At 41.6% G+C, this 22500-nt stretch overlaps 1 protein-coding gene across 5 annotated transcripts in view; it reads right to left on the reverse strand.

Moving 5' to 3' along the window:
• Positions 1-20337, reverse strand: part of PPP1R12A (protein phosphatase 1 regulatory subunit 12A) — a 124804-nt gene extending 104467 nt beyond the window's left edge. For 3 of the 5 annotated variants that reach the window (XM_076333541.1, XM_076333570.1, XM_076333531.1), the window contains exon 1: positions 19980-20337. In XM_076333541.1, the coding sequence (XP_076189656.1) occupies positions 19980-20216 (237 nt within the window). In that variant the 5' untranslated portion in view covers positions 20217-20337. The remainder of the gene's footprint in view (positions 1-19979) is intronic. The other 2 variants (XM_076333560.1, XM_076333550.1) reach the window with 1 other exon arrangement.
• Between the last annotated feature and the right edge of the window lie 2163 nt (positions 20338-22500).

A 22500-nucleotide genomic window follows, 5' to 3' on the forward strand; every position in this document is an offset into this window, starting at 1 on the left:
CGTATTTGTTTCTTTAATAGCTATTGCATTAAACACATGCATACACTATCACAAAAAAAACCTTACAGTTTACAGGATTGGACAATTTCACATATTTTATAGTATTCCAGTTTTCAAAGAAAAAATAACATTTAAAAGTTGGAGTATAATTGCTGTAAGGAAGTTCTGAGTAAGTATTCCTACCCAACTACTCAAATTAAATTCATCTGGTAAGGAAGAAAAAACCCATGAAACAAAAACTGAGCAGCACAGGAACAGTGGACAATTTTTTTTTCTTCCAGTATTACTATAGTGCCCCTCAGTTTGCAGGTACAGATACTAATGGAGTACAACCTGCCTTTGACAAAATAGTATAGTAAGTCAAAAATTTATTTTTCTTCAACAAGAAGTTGACATTAAAATGCAAGCTAGCATAATTTGTGTTTGATTGTATTCTTCTTCTCCAAACTTCATATACATCTTCCACTACGATGCATTGTAGAGCAGGAATGACATCTTCAGAGGTCTGTACATAGCCTAGCACAAGTGAAGCCACTGTTTCATTAGGAATTTCTGCTGGGTCTGTGTGTCAGGCAGATTATGGGATAAAAGCTATTGAATACAGCAGTTACCACATAACTCCCTGTATTACTGTACCACCTAGGAGCTCTAGACACACACCAGGATCTCCAGAAGCTTCTATATCCACACCTGTGGAGCAATTCAGGTTTTCAGGAAAAGGTTTCTGCTTTGGTAGCCAAAAATCTGCCTGAGTGTAGCAAAAACAGGAGAGTCTCCAAAAAGGGAAGGAAGAAAAAAAAAATTAAAATAAATAGATGAGCGTTAGTTAGCATGCCACCAAAAGTCCTGAACTCGACAAACAATACTGCCAAAGAACTATCCTGGGTATCTAAATTTCTTCCTCCAATTCTAAGGATGACTATTCAAAGCAGACAGTCTAAACCATACTGTCACTAAAAAACCACTTTTGTTCAAACCGATTTCTCATCAAGCCAGCGCCCCTCACCTCTTCTCTTACTCACCTATTTGCACATTTGTCACATTTGAAAAAAAAAAGTAAAAAGCCAAGCTAAGGCATAGATTGCTGCAAAATCTAGAAAGGTACTGCAAAATAACCTATATATTAAATAAATATTCACTTACTTATACAGCATTGAAGTTAAGAACTGCATTTTATATCACTGCTTTGTGGAACAAAGAATACTTCGCTGTAACAAAACTTGTTACTCTCTTTTCACATCAAATCTTTTCTGTCTGGTATGCTGTTGCCATTCCTGCTCTCCACTAGTTTCTCTGCTTCCAGTGTTATGCTTTTCAGGAACTAAGACCACTTAAGATGAGCACAACTTCTGTCCAGACTAACTTTGCAGTAGTGGGAAGATTATAACACAAACCTACCTGCCAAAGAAATAAGCTCTTAGGTCCGGGAATAGGCTGAGCAGAGACATATCCCTTCCCTTCTCGATAGGCTGAAGCTTGCATTTAGACTGGAGAAATATACTGAAGCTTGCATTTAGACTGGAGAGAAACTCCTTGCTTGGTCTGACCGAAACAGGAAGGACCACACCACAAGCTATCGAGGTCAATATATTACCAAACAGCATTCTAAAACTGTCTGTCGGCTAAATATACATAGTTAAAAGAAGAGCGGGGCAAAGATCATCATATTCCTTCTGGTAACCTTGCGGGGGGGGGTGGGGGGGGGGGGTGGGGGTGGGTGGGGTTGGGGAAGAAGGGCCAACCAGAATATAGCAGGAAACAGACGACCGTTTGGTACCCAACTGCAGTTAAGTACCCAGTCTCCATATATTTACTTGCCTTCCATGGCCAAGGACTTGAGGAAGTTAGAATTCCGTAGACCCTATAAATTAAAAGCCACATAAATCAGATTAAAGACTTTTTTTTAAAAAAGTAGAAGACAGCCCTCCCATTTTTATCTCACCTAAAATTGCTCAAAGATTAAGCAAATATCTTCCAGATACTTCAGTGGTAGAAGTAGTACAGCCTTCCACTAGGCACTCAACAGCTGGCATCTCAAAGGTACTTTATATACTTTAAATACAGCCCACCTCATAACAGAAAGTAGAACCATGTTCAGTGTCTACTCCTTGACAGCTGAATCAGGAAGGTTGTGAAACCCATGCAACAGCAGGTTCTTGTCTTCAAGGCCCAGTAGAAGACTTTTTTTTTTTTAAAGTAATTTTAAGCAAACCACAGCTCTACTTTGTCTTTCACCTTCTTAATAGTCCTCCAAAACAGCACTTTCTACCAGAAAGAATTCCTAGTCTGACCTGGCTATTGGGAAAGGATCCTAACCATTCTGCATATGTATGCCATTGTATTAGGTTTTTTGCAGCCCTAGGGCACAACTACAAGAGCCTTCTTTCTTTAAAGGCAAGGTTTGAATGTGGCTATCAGCACTGCAGTTTAAGGAGGCTGCACCATTTTTCTCCCAGTTTATTAAGACCCCTTGGGAACATGTTAGCAGAACTGTTTGGTAGTTTGCTTGCACATACTCCCAGCTCTGCTTTTGCTTACAAGTCAGATTTTTGTCAAAAAGAAAACCTGAAGTAGTCCTCTTTGCAAGCCTCCATCAAAACCCAAAATATACAGCAAGTTTTCACACAAGACTGAAAATTTCTACATTAGTTAGATGATGGTTTTGCAAGTTTAAATAAGTAGTCCCCTGGGAACAGCACAGAACACTAGCAACAGTAGTAATACAATTTCACCCAGTTTTTGTCTTTAATTTCCAAAACTAAACCAAGGATGGAACAGTAAACCCTCCATCCAGGCAAGAACATTTATACTGAGCCTCAGTGGAGCACAGATTTATGGAAGTGTCATTTATAAGCATGTAGTTTCTGACTTCTACTTTTGTAATAGCCCTTTTAGTTCAGCAGTTCCACACCAACCTCGCAGACCACAGGTAGTCAAAGTCACTGCTGCATGCATAGGAAAATGTGCACACGAAGTTGTCAGACTATCCTAGCTTCCTGCCATTCAGTCTGAGCTGATTAAACACTAATTAACAATAACTCCCTGAAACAGCAGCCACAGATGTAAAGGTTGGGGGGATAGCGAGAGCTTGTTATTTTAGTGGATGAAAGGGGAGGAAGGCTAGAGAAGGCGAGGATTAAGAAGGAAAAAGACTTATCTAAAAAAACAAAGCACTTTGGATATTAAGCAGTGTCCTCATACAAATACTTGCTGGCGTCATGGAAAAGATCTCAATCAAGATTGAAAGCAAGTGGCAAATACTGGAATCAACTGTCATTTGGTTGTCGAACAGAAAAGCAAAGTTATGAATTTGCCTCAGTATTTGTCTCCAGGAATTCACAGCTGCTTGGCTCCAATTTTGATCTGCAAAATGAGTAATTTCCATTTTAGGAGACCAACTTGCAGGAGGTCAGAGCAATCTGGCTATCCTTGATTACACATCATGGTTGGTTACAAGCTGAAGGACCTACTTGTGCCAATACATGCACAAAATATAATCTAAGTTCATCAAAGCAAGTGTACTAGAACTTCATCAGCTGAGGCACTTTACTATGAGATTCAGCTACTACTGGAGAATTTAACATCTGCTTCTAGCAGTTTTAGCTCAAGTGTTGGATGAAATTACAAATTCAATAATCCCATATCACAGTAATGGTGGGTAAGCATTTTGGCTTCACGCATTCAAAGACTTCTCTATCTTCAAATTCAGTGGCCACATAGAACTCAACATATGTTTGCCGATTAGCAAGCGCAGAACATCCATGCTTCTCCTCCCCTGCAGTCCTTCAAAAGAACTGAGGAAAAAAAAAAGGATTACTGGCTTACAGCACTTAGTGGCTTACAGCACTTAGTGGAAGTACAAAGTGTTATAACTACTGGCATAATATAGGAAAGAATTATGACAATACAGAAAATTCACAATTCTTTCATTGTGTGTGGTATGTATATTGAAGTCACAGGTCAAGCCCAACGCAAACATAAGTTAGAGAGGACAAAGTTAAAGCTTGCCAATGTGAACATTCTTCTAAAAAAAGTTACTGCTGACATATTCGCTTGAATTCCCAAGCTCAAAAAGAATGCTGTAAAAGTTTATTGCACCAAAGATTCAGAGACATAAAGCCAAAATTTTAACTATTCATTTCATGACTGAAGAGTACTGTCAACCAGCTAAGCACCTGTACTGTTGGTTAATCAAGGCTGCCAAAACTCTAGTAAAAACAGTATGAAGACCTAGTAATAACATGGAGATATTACAGGTTAATTACATCACTACTATACGTCTGAAGGTTCTACAGCACACCTGTCTACTCAACCCTGAACTCAAGGGATGCCAGGAGTCAATAAACTATATGGCATGGAAACATCTCCTCCTAATAGCTGCAAAGAAAAGCCACTCAGAATGTTAAGAATTATTAACCGTAAATGTAGTTTACACTTGAAGTGGGAGGGGAGAAAAATATATACACTTACTCCATAACCATCACAACAGCCTGTTTTAAAAATACACTACCACTCTTTGGGCTAGAAACTAAAAGTTCTTTAAGTGGAATAGACAGATCAGAAAGTCAGATGCCTCCAAATACTTTTAAAACTAGACAAAAAATCAAAACCACTATGAGTTTGCTCTTACCTATAACCTCTTGATACTTGCTGATAAAGGATACCTATTTCTGTTGAAAAAAATATAACTTCTCTTCTCCACAGTTGCTTATAGCTACAGCATCTTCTGCACAAGTTTTTCAGTGAGCTTTACTTCATATTGCACCTCCTACAGCCTTTACCATAACCAGTCCAATCTGACATTTTGCACTCGCTCATTCAGCGAGATGCAGCACTTCCCTTTGATTCTTGCTTTTGTGGACATTAGCTGTGACAGAGCCAAAGGGATAAACCTGATGACATGACAAAAGCCTCAGGTTAAACAGGCCTCAGAATACACATTCAAATACAAGATAGCAAAGTAGCCAGAACTACTGACTCAACTGCAGAAACGCACGCCTTGCTGGCTAAAGAGAGGATTCTCTTGGCATGATGGACCAGTCCATTTAGCCAGTAACTTGCTGCCTAATTGTATTTTTCAGTTTAGACATTGTGCCAACCTGAAGGTGTAATTTTACAAATTAAGTGCTGTTCTCATCCCCTCCACCCCCACAAAGCAGATGGGGCAGACAAATTACCTTTCCCTAGTTATTCCAGCAAGCCACCAACAGTCTGCTACTCACCCTTCAGCATAATCTTGTAAACAGCAACTTCCCTTCATTCAGCATCCTCTTCCAAACTGACAACAGTATTATTGTTGTATGACTAAAGTGTTTCGGGAAGGAGAGAATCATATTTTCCTCCAAGAGACTGACAACTTTTTGCAATTTTCACTGAAGTGGTTAATAACTTTTCCAAGCATTGTGTTATCATGGAGTCAGGTTCCACCAACTGATAAAACTCAGTCACTGAAGTATCTGGAACTTTAAGTCTTATATTCAGAAATCAAGAAAATTGCAGAAAACCTACATGCCACATTGTACCTAAAGCAGGCAAATTATCTGCATCTTAAGGTAAGAATTTAAGAAAGATTCTTATATGCAACTTCTAAAGGCAGAGCATTACTAAAATTGGACTTCACCCAGAAATATTTGAGATTAAGAAGGTAAATAGCCTAACAGAGTCATCAATATTCTCAGTGAATCAAGACTCACTGAAAGTGCCAGAAGCATTTCACAATCTAAACACTGAGACTGACAAAAGCAAGAGTTCAGAGAAATCTTTGGTTCATGTAATCGGCTTTACAGGAACAACTCCTCGCATTCTGCTACTCCTTGCATCAAGCAGAGTTAAAACATTCCAGAGATAAACTTATAGTGCAATCATGAGTTTGGGGGGATGGGGTGTCATCTTAGGTATCCTCACAAAGTCAAGAGGAGCAGAGATGTAAATATCCTATGTCTCAATGGTTGCTGATACTACCAAAGAAAGGAAACAAACCCACAACAGACCTTTCTTGGAGCAAGAAATCGAAGTAGGGCAAATGCTGGGTTTCCATAAGCATCAGCACCTTGTTTAACTCTCTACAGATGCAGACTTGAATTCAGAGCCTGCTTTTATAACTCTAAAAGCACAAACAACTAACCAGTGAGGCTTATTTATTAAGTTATGAGGCAAAAGAATTCAATTGCCAAGATCCAGTTTCTATAACACAAGAAAAGCAAGGAGACAGGAGGACAGAAAAAGGGGCAATTTACCTGGATTAGAAAAAACTCCTACCTCTATCACTGTTCTATCTTATGATCAGGGAAATATTTTCCACCCTATCTTTCACTGTGCCCACCTTTGCCTAGGTCAAAGAACTTCTTCAAAGAGCAGCTTATGCAACTGTACGATGTAATATGGGTCTCATGATCAGACAGCTACCAGAGGTAAGTACAGAAGTGTATTGATAAAAAAAGTTAGTGATGTCATTCCTAGTTAGTGACACTCCTCAGTTTTACAGCCTATCACATGAGCTCAACTGCCAAACACCTGAAGCCAGATTTTTAGCCATCTTTGTTTTAAAATTTGAAGGTTCTGGCTTAAGGTTTAAATGGTCTTAACATCCAAGTATTATTTATAGTTTAAGCTGCAATAAAGCAGTCCAAATCAGTAGACTTAGGCTGTTACTTGTTTACCTTCCAAGTAGTAATAGAATGCAAAGCATGTTATCGAATACATTATCAGTAATGAAACATGACAAAGCAAATTGAACAGGAAAAAACATCAAGAAAATCTCCCCATATTTAATACATTAAACTTAGCTATAGAAAACAGCATTAGATAATTATAGAGAGCAATTGAAAAGTGCTCGAAATCCTAGAAGAAAGAAATTAAGACAGCAAAGCCTCCCAAAAGCAGTCACAAGAGTTTCTGTCTTGAAAAGATTAAGAACTTGTTACTGTACGTGCAGGTAAGCAAACAGCTGCCGAGATACAAAGTCCCTGGAGACTCTCCAAAAATGGGAACATTACACATCAGCTCTTCAAGCAAATGCTTGAGTCATATCTCTGTGTAGTTGATGATAAACTGTGTCACTGAAGTATCTATGGCTCTGATGTCAACAAGGCTTCTTAATAGAAAGTTACTTTTAAGTGCTGCCTGGTCTTTTATTGGAATCCCCATAGTTTGCATGCCTCCAACTTTTACTGATGCTTTTTATTTATATGCCGTATTTCGAAAAAACTTAAATGGAAAAACATCTTTATGTTACTATCATGTAAGTTTTTCCATGCCAGAATTTTCTTGTTTTCATGTTTTAATCCAGCATATACACCTGACATGACAGGTCACTCACTCTAAAAAAGAATGCCAAAAAATTAACAGCTTTTGAAATCCACCATCTTATTAATCAAGTGTTTTGTTTTAGTAGGCTTGTCTGGCTTTTGTGAAGTTTTTGTAAGTCAAACTGAAGTTCATACCCAACAGCTGACCTTCCCTCAGGAACTGCTCCCTACACATCCAGAAAAACTCCCCTATTTCCATGTTCCTCGTGCCAGAGAATCTGCTAATGATTAGGCTCCAGAAAGCTATGGTAACTTATTCACGGGTACAGCAATTCTCACATGGGTAGGCTTCTTGCAGCAAAAATAGATGACTGCTCCAGACACATTTAAGTTGATTTTAATCCCTCACAAAACATGTCATCCAGTCAATCCATCTGCTGCATCAAAATACAAAACTTCACCCAATGCAGTGCACCCTCCTCATTGAGTTGTGTGTACATTTTTTCTCTCCTCTGTTGCACTGAACGTGGAGATGAGCATCTTCTCAGGTTACTGTAGCATTCCTGCTTTGGTGACAGGATGGACAATTATGCTAGAATCAAGAAAAAATTCAAGTCACCAAATGGTTACAGTAGGCTTACTTGAATTTCAATAGGAAAATCTGTAATCCTAGGCAGAAATTGGGAGGTTCTGAAAAGAAGTCTAGTTAATGGCACTTTGCATCAGGAACTGGCAATTACCATAGCAGTCTGGACACAGCACACTTCTCAAACTGGACAAACTGAGTTCATATATATAAATCTCAATTGGTAGATACAAAATAAGGCAACTACTTGAAGTGACTGGCTAATCAGTTATAGGACTCCAATCATCCTACCAAATACAACCAGGTACTGACTGTTGTAGCTACTACTTAGGTTTCATGCTTACCTTACATGATCTTTGAGAATTGTGAACTGAAAATACCGATTAAGAAGAAACTCAGAAGTCAATAGTTATTTTACTGAAGAACTGTATCCAACTGTACTCAAAGCCATATTAAATATTTGTACCAGTCTTTAATAAAGCTTGTTCAGGGTGGTAGTTTTTCTTGAAGGGAGAAGGGAAATGACATGTTTAAGCATGAAGTTCTTACTGAAGGCAACGTGACATTCAAATACTTTGGGGAAGTCTCTAGCCTTAAACAAGACCAAAGCCAACAAACTAAACCTGAATACTAGCTAATCTGTAACTATCAAGAAGATGAATCAAACAGTCCTTCTCAGGCATGCTAAGACAGTACCACAGAATCACCTGGCGCTTCAAGCCTACAATGAACGTTTCTCCAAACAGAACTTCCGTCATCTGTTGTATACTCACACCTATCAATATAGTAGTTTTCCTTTTCTAGGGACTGTGGGGAAAAGAATTTAGATATACTGAATGGACTCTAGCAATTAAGATTTTTATTTTATATAAAAAGCAGTATCTCAAGCTGCCACAAAAGAATTGCATGATAAAAAAGGCAAAGGGACAGCTAAATGGAAATGGGCTTTTCCTCCCAGTGACATAAATACCTTCTCTTGAAGATTTCCCTTCATGAAAAGGGAAGAGTTACATTTGACATGCTGGTACTACCAAAGAGGCAGAAGTAATCTACCACACCATCATCTAAGCTGAGTATCTGACACTAAATATTTTTCCCCAATTAATGGTAGTCAACTAGCTACAATTATCACTATATGAAGCTCAGTCTCCTCTATGGGGAGAAAAAGGAAAAAATACCTAGTCCGCATTTAGCTTTTCTAAACTAACCTTATCATAAGACAGCATTGTCTTTAACGTTGCTTAGACACTAGAACGGCACATGGATTCCAAACTCGACAGCCTTATGAAATTAGATTATCATTGCTATTCATTAGTGCAAAGCTAGCCCATTAGCAAGGAATTAGTCAGGAATTACTAGTTTTAAGTGAAGGATAACTACATACAGAGGTTAGCACTAGGATAATCTAATTCAAGAACAACTCTCTAGAGGAAATTAGGGAAAGGATAAAATCCCTCCACACCTCTCATCCTACTTTCAGAAAAGCAAGTAATACGTCTTTTAAACAAGACTTCCTATATACAAGCAGCCAGAGGTTGCCTGTGTTTCCATACGTCACATCAGTATCTACAGCTGCATCCAGCACCGGTATATGTTGCCAAAGCATAAATTTCTCAAGACAGCCTCTTCCTGAATCACAACTGCAGCTTCTCTAACTTAGGTCTTTCTTTTCACAAGCTGTTACAGCCTATAAATTAATTTAGATTCCCCGCCCCCGGTTTTACATTCATGATGTTTATACCCGCAGCTATTTGTGTACCAAAATGAAAATTTTTCTCATTATTCTATAAGCAGCAAGTGCAACATTTCCAGTAGTATTTATTTGCAGCAGTCAAATCTTTAACAAACAGTAGAGAAGGTATTCTAAAAATCCAAACGCCACTTGAGCTTGCAAACGCAGACCTATAATTACAATCGACACTTTTTTACTACATTATGGAGTACAGCATCCTCTTCAATTGCTGAGAAAGCAATTGGAAAAGAGCTCCCCCACCCCCACATCTTCTTACATGGGTCAGTAACCGATAAAACACTTTTACAAAATATGCAGTGTCTTCTGGCATTCACACTAAGTTGCCTTGTACTTTCCTTTGACACAGTAGTTTTTAAATCACCACTGCTACATTTACCTACAGCTACAGGTAAAACTTGTTTATACAATAACTTCATGAGCTTTCTTTGAAGTCACATTTGACAGATCAGGCCAAAGCCAGGTAGACTGTGGATAAGGTATGACATTGCAAATTGCAGGTAAAAGCATGAAGAAATTATTTCCTATAAACCCAAGTGTGAAGACAGCTCAACTAAAACAGAGGGCAATCATATACTTGTCAGTAGCCTTCTTCAGTATTTTACAAGTATATTGCAAGTGTTAAGCACAAGAGCCACTGCATCTGTTAAGTTACTCCTTTACAGAGATGGGGGAAAGTTGTTTCTCTTCCTAGGCATACAAATACCCGATAAGCACTGTGACATACAAGTATTGGCATTCAATACCACTATTACACACATACAAGTGTAACTGTACAGAGATACAAATGCCAACCATTTGGCTAGGTTGTCTGCAAGCAAGTAGAAAATGAGTGACCAGAAAGCTACATCCAGAGAGATTCACAAACAAAAACCCACTGACAGCCACAGCATTAGTACAACCCACCCTCTCTGCTCTGCTATACCCAGAAGCAAAGAAACTGATGTTACACAAAAATTATTCTTAAAGAGATAAAGTGTTAAACTTATTTTCCATTGAGTAGGAGACAAAGCATACACTCCTCGTGAAAAAAATCTTTATAATTAGGACCTAAAATAATTCAAGTTGCAGTAGTTGAACAAAATAAAAGTGGTCACAAATTGTGAAGTTTGGCAAGCTTTCTAAAAACATTGTTTTATATGGTTTGATAGAAATGAGATTATTACTTAACAACAGGAGTCCCAATCTGGCCCACAGGCACAATGCTGTCACCCCAATCTTCATTTTTCACTTTGATTAAAACCTTAGGCAATGCATTTTTGCCCAAGTTTGCAGTAAGTTCGGCACCTAAAGCACCAGGCTGGATTGATTTGAAAACATTTCCAAAAGAACAGCTTATTGAAACAAGTTTAAGAGTTACTGACTTTTTGTAACTAGATAAAAAAATAACTTAATGCTGCAACAACAATAAGCAGGGTTACTTATATTTTATAGAATACAGGGAAGGTAGTCAAAAGACTGATCGAGGAGATAATACCAATAGCTTTGGACTGTTTCATCTCCGGGATGGGGGCACACTTTTGGAAAACTCTCATTGATTTCATTAAGATTATTCACTTAATTAAGCCTAATCATTCAAGTATAACTGCATACATTTGTGAACATACTGCAAGTGACAACGCTTTTGTTAAAACTTGGGATGACATGCTTTGCAGCTTTAAAATAACAAGTTTTCCACTTCAGTAATGGAAGCATAGGTTTTCAATCAAGAATGCTATAGCAAATTTCAGGACAATTTAGTAAGCCAAAAGTTTCAAAGCCAGAAGTCCAAGACAGTATTTTGGTTTCAAAAAGGGGCCCACAAGGATCCCAGATTTGACAGAGGAATGCAGCTTCTCAGTGAAAGCTTCATCCAAGTTAAGTGTTTCGGAAAGGTAGCATTGACCACACACATACATCAGAGTACACGCTTGTCAGCTGTGTTCACCTTTGTTACCGGATGAAGATATTGTTATTTTGCCTTAGACAAATACTCAAATTCAAGTGTGAAATTTTAAGAAAAATACTGTGAGTTCATCCTATTAAGTTTGAAGCAGAACTATTAACAAACAGGTCTCATGTTGCTAACATTCATCTTAGTCATTCTGTGAAAGAACCAAAAAAATAACAGGAAAATGAAATTCACATGAAGAGTGGCATATATATATTTCAGATCCATGACACAGGCCAAGACTTGCATGTAATGCCCTGATGTACAAGAAACCTCAAATACTCAGGTATGTATATAGAAGATACTTTGGTTACTCTTTTAGCTTCACTATAAGGACGGTAAAACAGCAACAGCAAAACTAAATAAATAATCACCCCAGAACTAAAACTTGCGTAGTAATCACCACTGGCTGGCCCACTGATCCTGTCAAAGCAAGCTGTCATAGTTTGACCTCAAGACCATGAATTACAATCATAACATGGGAAAATAAATCAAAGGATATTTCACACTGATTATTTTTTTAAATAAAAAAAAAAAATCAGTGAGACTTGGTCCATGACAGAACGTTTTAGAGCTGGAACCACTTCTAACAACCACAGCTTACAGTTATTTTAGTATCAAAATAGATGGTTATGTGCCAGTTACAGACCAAATGTAGAATTAAAGTATTCAGAAGTTACAGTAGTATAAGAACTATTTTCTTGCAGCCTTCAAGACAAACCTACTTCTGTGTGTAGGCCCAAAATGAGGCTACATTTGCTGGTCAAGTTTTTTTCAGGGGTTTCATCCCCTTCTTAAAGCCAACTTCACTCTTCATTCTGTTTAACAGACCTTTAGAAGCCATTAGTCTAAGAAATATATTGTTAATGGGGTAAGTGCTAACACCAGTCAGGCATAAATGGGAAACAGTCTCGTTCAAAGACTTCATCATATTGCTCTAATTTTGGTTTTGTGAATGAATCATTAAAGATTCAGTGTTTCCAGGATAAGCACAGTGGCTGATTCAGTGTTCTCAAAAAAACAACTGAGACAGAAAAGCTGGGTACCAGGTCTTGTCAAAACAAAGCATTTAAAAAAAATAAATCCAGAAATGCTTCCCCCTCTACCCCCAAGTATCCTGATCATCTTTTGCCTTCTTGTTCTATCCTTAGTCTTGAAATTACTAGAAAGGAAACAGCTGAGGAATGCTGCCACTCTTATGCCATGCTTTCCATTGACTGTCATTTCAGGAATGCATATAGGAAAGTAAAGCAGCTTGGAATGTCTCCACCCACCCAGCAGCATCAGAAGCTGCCCAGCTTACCAATAGCTCCACTGTCTTGCAGCTGCATTCCAGTTTGCATTTTTACAGTTGCCCAGATCAATGAAGAAAGATATGTTAAGCACTGGTACAACATTTGTTAGGTAAATGTCCTCATACGTTGCATGTCCTATATGCATATACTCCATATTGATACTACAGTATGGCAGCAACAAAGCATAATTTACAATTTCTTGGTTGCAAGAGTCCCAGAGGATGTACTCATGCTACAGTTGTCCAAAACTACCACCACATTCCTTTCAGAGCATGTTAGTTTGTCTAAGTCTAACCCGTCTGAATGTATTCTTGGATAAAATTTAAGTATCTACAAGAACATATGCATGTTCCTCCATTCCACGTCCTGTCAGTCCAGCCTCAAGTGTCACAATTACACAAAGCAGCAAGCAATTTGCTGGGCTCTCAATTTTTGATAAGATTGCAGTAAGTGTCTTACTAGCCCAAGTAACAATCAAGTGAAAGAGAGCAAGCGAGAGTATGAGCAAAGAGATGAACAAATAAAGAACTGGCCAAGAGCCTGTCAAACCATCTGTTCCATCTAAAATTTAGCATATACCCTTAAGCCTGGAATACAGATCCTCAGTTAGAAGACTTAAGTTTTATCGCTACTAATGATTTATACTGACTGCTTCTGTCTCCTAGCCTCAAATTTAGCTAACAAAATGAAATTTAGTAATTTAGTAAGAAATAACACGCTTGCTACTACAATGCCAAGATCAAAAAGGCCTCAAATCAAGTGTGTTCACATCAGTTTTATTCATACATGCAAGAGCACATCTCATCTACTCTTACAAGGTGCTTTTGATGATTTATCATGAAAAAAGTGTTCTAACAATACCAAGAAAATGCCAGAATACCATGGATAAAGCTTTACTGTAAAAGCAGTATTAATGCTACAGTGAAATTCATAGCTATAGACCAGCAGAAATTGCCCCTAAACATTAACTTCAGTAAATACTAAAGCCCTAACGGCTGAATTCATCCTTACATTGAACGTAGAACTCTTCCTCCATGACTAGGTAAGAAATCTGTCAGTTACACTAACATGGAAACTTGCTTTAAAGAATTTAAAATTATTATATGCTAGAATATACTTGGGTTGTTCTATTTCTGCACAAGAAACATCCATAGCAATGAAAACTGCTACGTAACCAGACATAGAAATCCCAGGTTCAAACTTGACAGACCATGAAGAAGCCAAGAGACACTTGGAGATAATAAACCTAAAAAGGTGAAAAGATTGTTACTTGTTTCTTTTATAAAACACCAAGCAAAACACAATTCTTTTGAATGCAGCATTTAAATTTCCACTATTATACTTAAAGTATATTATGAAGAATCACATCTGTTTTTCCTCTTCTTGCTTCCATTTCAAAGGGCAAAAAAAAAAATCTTAGATGACAAGATCAGTAGGAAGTTAACAAGTACTTATTGTAGAATCTGAACCTAGCTACTGTAACTACGGAGAGAAAGATCTATAGCCCACACAAGAACCAACTTCTATTACAAAGGGGATTTTAAACAAATAAGCCTCTGTAGTCTAATCACTGTATGAAGTCAACATTACACTTATTTCAGGACTCATTTTCTCTGTGCTTTGTTGTACAGATGGAGAATTAAAAAAAATAAATCAGGATAACATAATACAAGCTGAGCAAAGGACTCCAAAATTCTCAGTTGTGTATCATGTACAACAAGAGCATTAGGGACTTTGGTGGCTGGGAGGTTGTTTCCCCTCCAAACAGTGAGATTTAGGCATCAGGTTCATAACCGAGTACAAACCTTTCTGTACGAAAGGAAGTCCTCTTACTTGACAGTCTTGAAAAATTAACAGGTTTACCATACACACCAGTATTTTCACTCTCCAAAAGAGGTAGCGCAGAAGTCATAGCTAGGAGGTTACTAAGATAGCTTTGAGCTATTTCCATACCTTCCTTACCCTTGGTTGTTGGGTGCTGCTGCTATGATGCAAATACCCTAGAGATTTAAGACTGTAGCAACCTGTTCTTTGCTCTTATGACTTGACATGCTCCACATGCTGTGGCACCAGCTCAAATACATGACCTGTGTTATCATTCGTCAAAAAGAACCCTGACAGGGCAGCCTTAATGCCCTCTATCAAGTTCTAAGGCAAAGGGATCCGTTGCTGCTAGATTTTGTGTCTCTTTTTCATCACTCCCTGCTGCTTGAAAGGATGTCGTAACAAGGATGACAGTTGATGCCTACTGTAACGATACCCATTACTGTATCAGGTACTATAAGCATGCCACCCGGAGTCCTGACAGAATTTTTCACATAAACTACTGCAGAAACTCCCATAAAGGAAGGTACTTTTTATCCAAGAAATGTTTCCTGTGGGTTCTATGGGATTTAAGACAGCAATAACTATGCTTTATCAGTTAGAAAGAGTAAGTGTTCAGTGAGACACACTTGTGAAGAGTTTCTCAGCATCTTAATTACTACCAAGGGATCAAAGCAGCAGAGTTCTACAGCAGTGGCATCAAATCAAAATTTCTATTTAACACGGCATACTGCTATGCCTGCAGACTAATACATAACTATAATGTGAGTAAAACAGTCTCACCTTCATGTTCAATTTAGTACTTGAAGAGTTGCAGAAAAACACTGATATTTGCAACAGAGAGATAGCCTTTGGGGAACTTTGCTTAATTAAACTGTACTTGTCCTGGACAAAAAAGAGCACATGAATCCTTCATTAAGGTTAAGGAGCCTCTCTTGCTGTTCAGCCTTCACCAGTGACAACACCTACAGTACTCAATGATCCCCATGCACAAACAGCCAAGACAATTTCCCTTATCTTACCTCCAAAGCAGTACCCTCCCCAGAAAGAAGCAAGATCAAGACAGCAGGACATGCTCCTTTCATACTATGTGGTGGAATTAAGCCACAGCACCCACCTTCCTCACCCAGAGTGAATGAGGCCAAACACCAGGTTACCACCTCCTAAGTCTGAGCAACCTCAAAGAAGGACAGCCAAAAAGCAGGCTGCATAAATTGCCATACCTAACCACAGCCTAATCTCAGCCGCCTTCTTTATCAGGAGCATGCAGGTACTCCACAGTGCACACCCCGTGCTCCCAGGGGAGCAGCGTGCATAGGAAATCCAGCCTTCCAGGAAGCTGGTCACATCACGATCCCTCCCCACCACATGCAGCCTTCCCATGGTGCTGCCCAGAAAGGGTGAGCTCCTCTTTCCCATAAAAAGCTCTACGTAACTTTTAGGCAAATTACTTTCAGTCACTTAAGCAATAAATTCCAATCAGAGCTAGTGAACCAAGCCCTCTTTCATGGAAGGCAAGGAAAGAGAGGAAGAGAGAATCCAAACTCTGAGGAAGGATACGTGCTAAGCTTTCAGGCTGACAGAACCAAATCCCACTCCGAATAAATATGACTGCCCTAGAAGGGACCAGGTTTTATTGAAAACAGTAGATAGTCTCTTCTTTACATTATTTCGGAATATGCCACTTCCCCCCCCCCCCCACTCTGTGGAAACTATGAATCTGTGAGGTCACAGCTCACCTCTGGGCTCTGTTTTTCCTCTTAATTTCTCCTTGCATTCAATTGTTAAGGCAGACAAGAAAAGCTGCACTATCTGCAAGTTAGATCCATCCTGCGTGAAAACTGCCCGTGAACGCAGTATTTAAAAACAATCAACTTCAACCTCCACTAAAGTAACGGAACAGACATCTGATTGTAAATTTAAGGTCTAATTTAAAAGTAAGTTTTCTGGTCTTACAGATATATACACACAACATATATAACATAGGATATTCCAGCAGAATACATACTATCCTGCTGCAATATCCTACACTGCATGTATCTCCCATAGATAGAAAAATGGCATACCCAGTTTTGTCCTTTGTGCTGAAGGCCTAACCTGAATGTATGCTAGAACAAGTTTTTAAGGAGAATGACATTTGAACCCAATACTACATACAGGAATAATAATCATCATCTAATAACAATTTTCTCCCCTTCTGTGAGATTTTTAACTCAAAGAAACTTAATTGACATGTCCTCAGATATGATGCACTCAAGTCTGCTCATTTATGCGCATACAAATATAAGACAAAATCACTCACTGGCAGCATCAAGAGATGAAGAAAGTACCTGCATATGCTCTCCTCCTTCCTTCTCTAAGCTACCAAGCCAATTGTTATTTTTTCTTTCCCATATGCATTAAGAGAAATGATTCTACATAAAGCTTTCTGATGGTGATGGCATTTTAGCCCACTGATATAGGAAAAGTTTGGCTAATGGCTTTAGTAACAAAGCTTGATGCTCCATTAAAGACCAGATCTGAAGTTCGCCAGAATTTCAGGATTAATGGTACTTTCCCCTCAGCACCTGGGCTATGGAAAAGAAAACACAGCTTAAATCTCTTCCTGTAACTGTCATAGTTAGCTGGAAAAAACAAAGGCTGAATAGTATATTAAATATTTAATTCCACTGCTATTGCAGACCCATGCATTTCTTCTCAACAGCTGCAAAAAAGTTAGATGCAAGACCAAAAGGACACAACCCAAAAGAGGTAGAGTCACTTTATCTTTACCGAGATAAATTTATTCCTGTGAAGCAGTAAAATCTACATGGGATCTGACAGACAACACAAAAAAACCCCCAAAACCAAACCACAAACAAAAAGCATAAAGCAACAGCAAACCATGGCAGTCTTAAACACAACCAACATGGACTTTGACACAATTGACATCAGTCAGACAAAACTCTGTCAGGAAGAATGACAAGTTTTTGAAGAGTTTCCTTTGGGAACAGCTTTGTTCCACACCACTGCCAAATCTGATTAAATGAACTCATGTTATAGACTGCATCATGTATGATTTGCACCTTTCATATGGCACATTCAAGGAGAATAAGATTTATTGATAATAATGAAGTGAAACCATACGGAGTTGGTCATGGGCAGGCTTTTGTTATATGCTTTTTTTTTATAGCAAAAGGCAACATTCATTTACTGGACTGCCTCAAGAGGATTATAATTTCACAATTGATCTTCGTATTTGCTTTTAATAACATAAAACCAGAAAAGGCTCTTCGGTATCACTGGAGGAGGGGGGAGGGGAACGAGGAGAGTGAGCAAGAGTTTTAGCAGTGATGTAAATCTTCACCTTTGTTCCCTTAGACTTTGCCCTTCCAAACTGCAAGCTGACTACAGGTAAAAAGGAAGGGAGAATAAGCTCAGAATGATCTTGATGAAAGCTTTGTTGTATATAGTATCAAAGACATTTTGAAAATGCCATCTGGACTTCATGAAGAGAGACACCACCATTCATCTCTTATTCTAACAATAGAGTTAAACCAAACGTCATGCTTTCCTACCAATCACTGGAGTACAGTAACTTGCAGACCCAACGATCTAACCAGTTAAGGTATGACTTCTAACACAGAGCTCCCTGGAAGCACGAAGCAATCATAACTTGATTAGAGAAGGATAAATACATAAAACCTCACTATGAAGTGACAGGCTAGCCTGAAGTTAGGTAACCATGCTGCAGTAACATGCTGACAGGCTTAACCACAACACACATTCATTCTTCCAGTTCAGTTCACAACTGAAAGTAAACCAATACCCTTTACAGGGGAGCAAGTGACAACTAATACACAGGAAATAGAGCAAAGAGTAGTAGAATTTTACATCTCATGTTCAGGAGGGGATTCTATCCGTTATTATGGGGCACCTTATGTATTTGTAGAGCCTCACATCCTTGAAAAAAAATCTATATGGGATGGATAAAATACACTAAACAAAAATGAGGTGGTGAATTTAAGAAAAGCACTGTATAACAACAATGTCCTAATTACCTCACCTAACCATTCTGGGAAGATTTCTACTTGATCAACCTACATCTCATAATCATTAAGATTTTTTTTTTTTAAACTATTGAACAACTTCTAAACTTAAGAACAAGAAGCTAGCCTGTCAAAGATAATATTTTGCTTTTTGGATATCCAGTGAATTTAATATTGTGTGGAAGCTTTTGGCCTTCTAGAGAAACAAAAACTATTCAGGCAAACCCGCATTATCTTCGGATTGCCACAGCCTTTCCTTATTTGGCTAACGTTTTGAGATTCCAATCAGACTGCTATGAAGTTCAACATGCACAAAGCATCCATTTTGAGGAAACTTCACAGCCAGTTTCCTTTCCATTCCCCCCCTGCCCCAAGTGAAAGTTATCTCCCTCAGCACCAGCCCCCCTCCCGCATACCCGCACCAGAACAAAGCAATATGGATTCGGTTTTTTACTGCTCTCCAACGCACGAAAGAAAACTGTAAGAGCCCTGCTCCCCTTAAAGTTCAGCTTTCACACTGCGGCAGAAGCCATCACTAAAGAAAGCAAGCGCCCGTTATTGATACACGTTGCTGTATTAGGAACAAAACACTGGTTCCCCTTAGAAACCGGAGAGAAATAGACGGCCCGTCTCTCCACGCGCCCGCACGCACACACGAGCGGGGTTTAATCGGCTCAACTGCCGCGAAACCGGGGAGACGGGGGAAGCAGGAAACTGCTATCGGGATCCCGGGCAAGCGGCACCGGGGGAAGCGCCCCCCGAGGCGAGCCCGCCTCCCTCACCTGCCGGCCACCACCCCTCCGCCGGGGGGCACCTGTCCCCTTCCACCCCGGCTGCCTCCCAGACAACTCGGGGCAGGGCCCGCTCCCCCCGTCCCTCCCGAGGGAGGCGCTGCCAACAGGGGAAGCGAGTCGAACGGGGAAAGCGAAAGAGGGTCACCGGGCACCTCCTCCCCGCCGCAGGAGAGGCCCAACCGCCCCCTTCCGACGCCCAGCCTGCGGGGAGGGGGCGCAGCCTCTCGCCCCCTCCAGCCCAGCCGGCCCGGGCCGCTCGCCCGCGGCCCCCTCCGGCCGGCCGCCCCCAAGCCTGACCCCGGTCGCCACCGCCTCCCGCCCCGCGCTCCCGGCCCCTCCCCGCCCCGACACCCCCCAGCGGAGGGGAGAGCAGCCGCCTCCGGTCCCTTCCTCCTCCACCTCCTCCCGGGGGGGGGGCACTTCGCCGGTCGGCCTCGCCCCCCCTTCCCTGCCTGCCCAAGCCCCGGTCCCGCCGCCGAGCCCGGCCAGGCCCCCCCCGGCCGGCGGAAACGGCTCCGCACCGACCTGGTGGAGCGCGGTGAGCCCGTCCACATTGGCGTAGTTGATGTCGGCGCCCCGCTCCAGCAGCCGCAGCACCTCCTCGGTGTCCCCGCTGGAGCAGGCGGCCAGGAAGACGGCGCCGTCGTCGAACTTCACCTTGGTCTTTTTGCGCTTGACCACGGGCGGCTCCAGGTCGGTCTCGGAGCCGATCCAGCGCTTCAGCTGCTCATTCCGCTTCTGCTTGGCGTCCGCCATCTTCATACCCCGCTCCTGCCTGGCCCCCTTAGCTAACGCCGCACCGAGGATAGACTATATACCGCCAGTATCCCACAGCGCACCGCGGCCCGCACTCGCCCTCGCTCACTCACCCACCCAGATGGAGGGCGCAGGGCGGGAGGGAACCGGAGGGGCGGGGCGGCGGCGGCCTCGTTAGCATAACCCCGCGAGATTTCCCGGCGGGCGGGAGGCGGGGCTGGGAGGAGCCGCGGGGGGGGGGAACCGATGCGGGAGGGCGGGCAAGGGCGGTGTCGCTAGCGGGCGGCGGCGTGCCCGGCGGGGGCGGGGTGGCGGCGGGGGGCCGGGCGGGGGAGTGCCGCCGCCGCCGTCGCCTGTGTTGTGACTGGGGTGAGGCCGGCTCGGTTTGCCTCACGCCGGGCCCGTGAGTTCAAGAGTTCAGCCGAAGGGCCACCGCTGCCCCGCCGGGGCGGAAATCCCCGCGACCGCAGGGGAAGAGCCGGGCCGAGAGGCGTCCGGCGGCGCGGCCCCGCACGGCGCCCGCTGCCTGCCCGGGCCTTGCCTCGGGGACGGCCGGGGTGCCGGCCTTCTCCCGCTGCGGCCTGGGTCTGCTGTCAAGGCTGAAAAAATAGACCCAGAAAGCGATGAGGGCCTCGCCAATAAAACGGCCATCACCGAAGGGTGACCGGGGACGTACTTCTCCAAAACGAAGTGTGTGGGGAGAGGGAACGCTATGGTTTATTGGGGCGTCTGGGGTAGGCCTTAAACCCGAAAACCTAAGCCAGGCTTCGGGCGTGCGGCTCCCAGGGGCTTCTGTGGCTGGAAGCACAGTGCTCCTCCACCTCTGTCGGGCACCTTAGTTAAAGGTGCTGCCTGTCCCTGCCAGCGACCGCCGTGTCACGTGCAACAACATCAGCGCTTCTGCCTGCGTTGGCAAACGGGGCAAATGGAGCCACTTGGAGGAAAGGAGGGAAGAAATGGGGCGACTTACTGAGGATCCGTTGTTTTGGGAGGTCAGATGTGTCCGCGGTAGGGCAGCTTGCTGTACAAAAGCACCATCTCCCATTTGCCCTGGTACTTCTGCGTGGCAGTGGACAAATCCCTGTGCTTATTGTCTGTTTTACTTAAAGTTCACTTCCATTATCTGAAAACCTGGGATAGCACATCCACTTCTTCTGTTGAGAGAAAACAAGTAGCGACAAAATACAGCATTTGAAGATGCAAAGACTAAAATGTATTCGTTCAGAGTTGCGACTTCTAGGAACCAAGCTATTATACGTGGTAAATTTTTTTCCATGCATAGCATGTTTTCTTTAGCTAAAAGCAATATGTGTTTTGTTTTAAATTGAATCATCTCTGGGGATAAAATGTGGTTTTAAACTTACTGGAAAAAAAGTTTTATGTTCAACTAATTATAGGAAACAGTATAGTTTGAGAGGGTCACCAAACCTCATACACTTCAAATTTTGCATGGTTTGTTCTTTTGTAATTATAATGTCTCCTTCTTACGGTGGGCAGTCTCACAGCCTACTCAGGCTTCTTATTTCCATTTTTATTGATAAAAATGTCTGGCATTTCGCAAGAAGTAGTAGCTGTAAGGAACCTGCAGCAATGTGTTGTTCTTAATGTCTTTCAGAACAGATTTTCATCTGGAGATACTTGCATAGCATCCATCAGACTTACTCATACAGCAATGCATAAGATGCAATGCACTGACAATTTACAGGCACAATGTGATTGTGAACAAAAGACGGTATCTTGTAGTCAAGATGAAAGATTTGCCAGAGAAAGATCTGCAGTCTAAGTAGGTGGATGAACGATTACCTGGCACCTAATTTATACCTTCCCATTGACAGCCTGGGTGACTATCCAGAGGTACAGTTTAGGCTCCTGGGTTTGAAAGTATGGCTGACTCTGCATAATGCACTTCAGAAGCAGTCTTTGCAGTGTTTATTACTCACACGGGTGACTGAGTTGTGCTTTGACATAGCGCTGGTACCATCGGCCCAGTATGGGCAGTTACCAGCCGGGAGCTTGGCTGCATCGACTGACTCACGTCTAAGGAGGGGATTTGTGCAGGCTCCAGCTGCCTACTGTGGTCTTGTCCTCATGGGCAAACTTCCTTGGGGACAGACTCTCAATCCACTGCCGTTTCCTAAGGAGCTGAAAACTATAACCCAGAAAAAGGTAACACAAGATAAAAGCCGAGTCCTCCTTCCCCAGACGTCTCCAATATTTTACATGTACCCTCCCCAACATGCTGCTTCTTCCTCTCTCTCAGTTGGCTGTCTGAAAATTTGACTCTTCAAAG

Source organism: Aptenodytes patagonicus, chromosome 1 (genome assembly GCF_965638725.1).
Source record: "Aptenodytes patagonicus chromosome 1, bAptPat1.pri.cur, whole genome shotgun sequence".
Taxonomy (NCBI): Eukaryota; Metazoa; Chordata; class Aves; order Sphenisciformes; family Spheniscidae; genus Aptenodytes; species Aptenodytes patagonicus.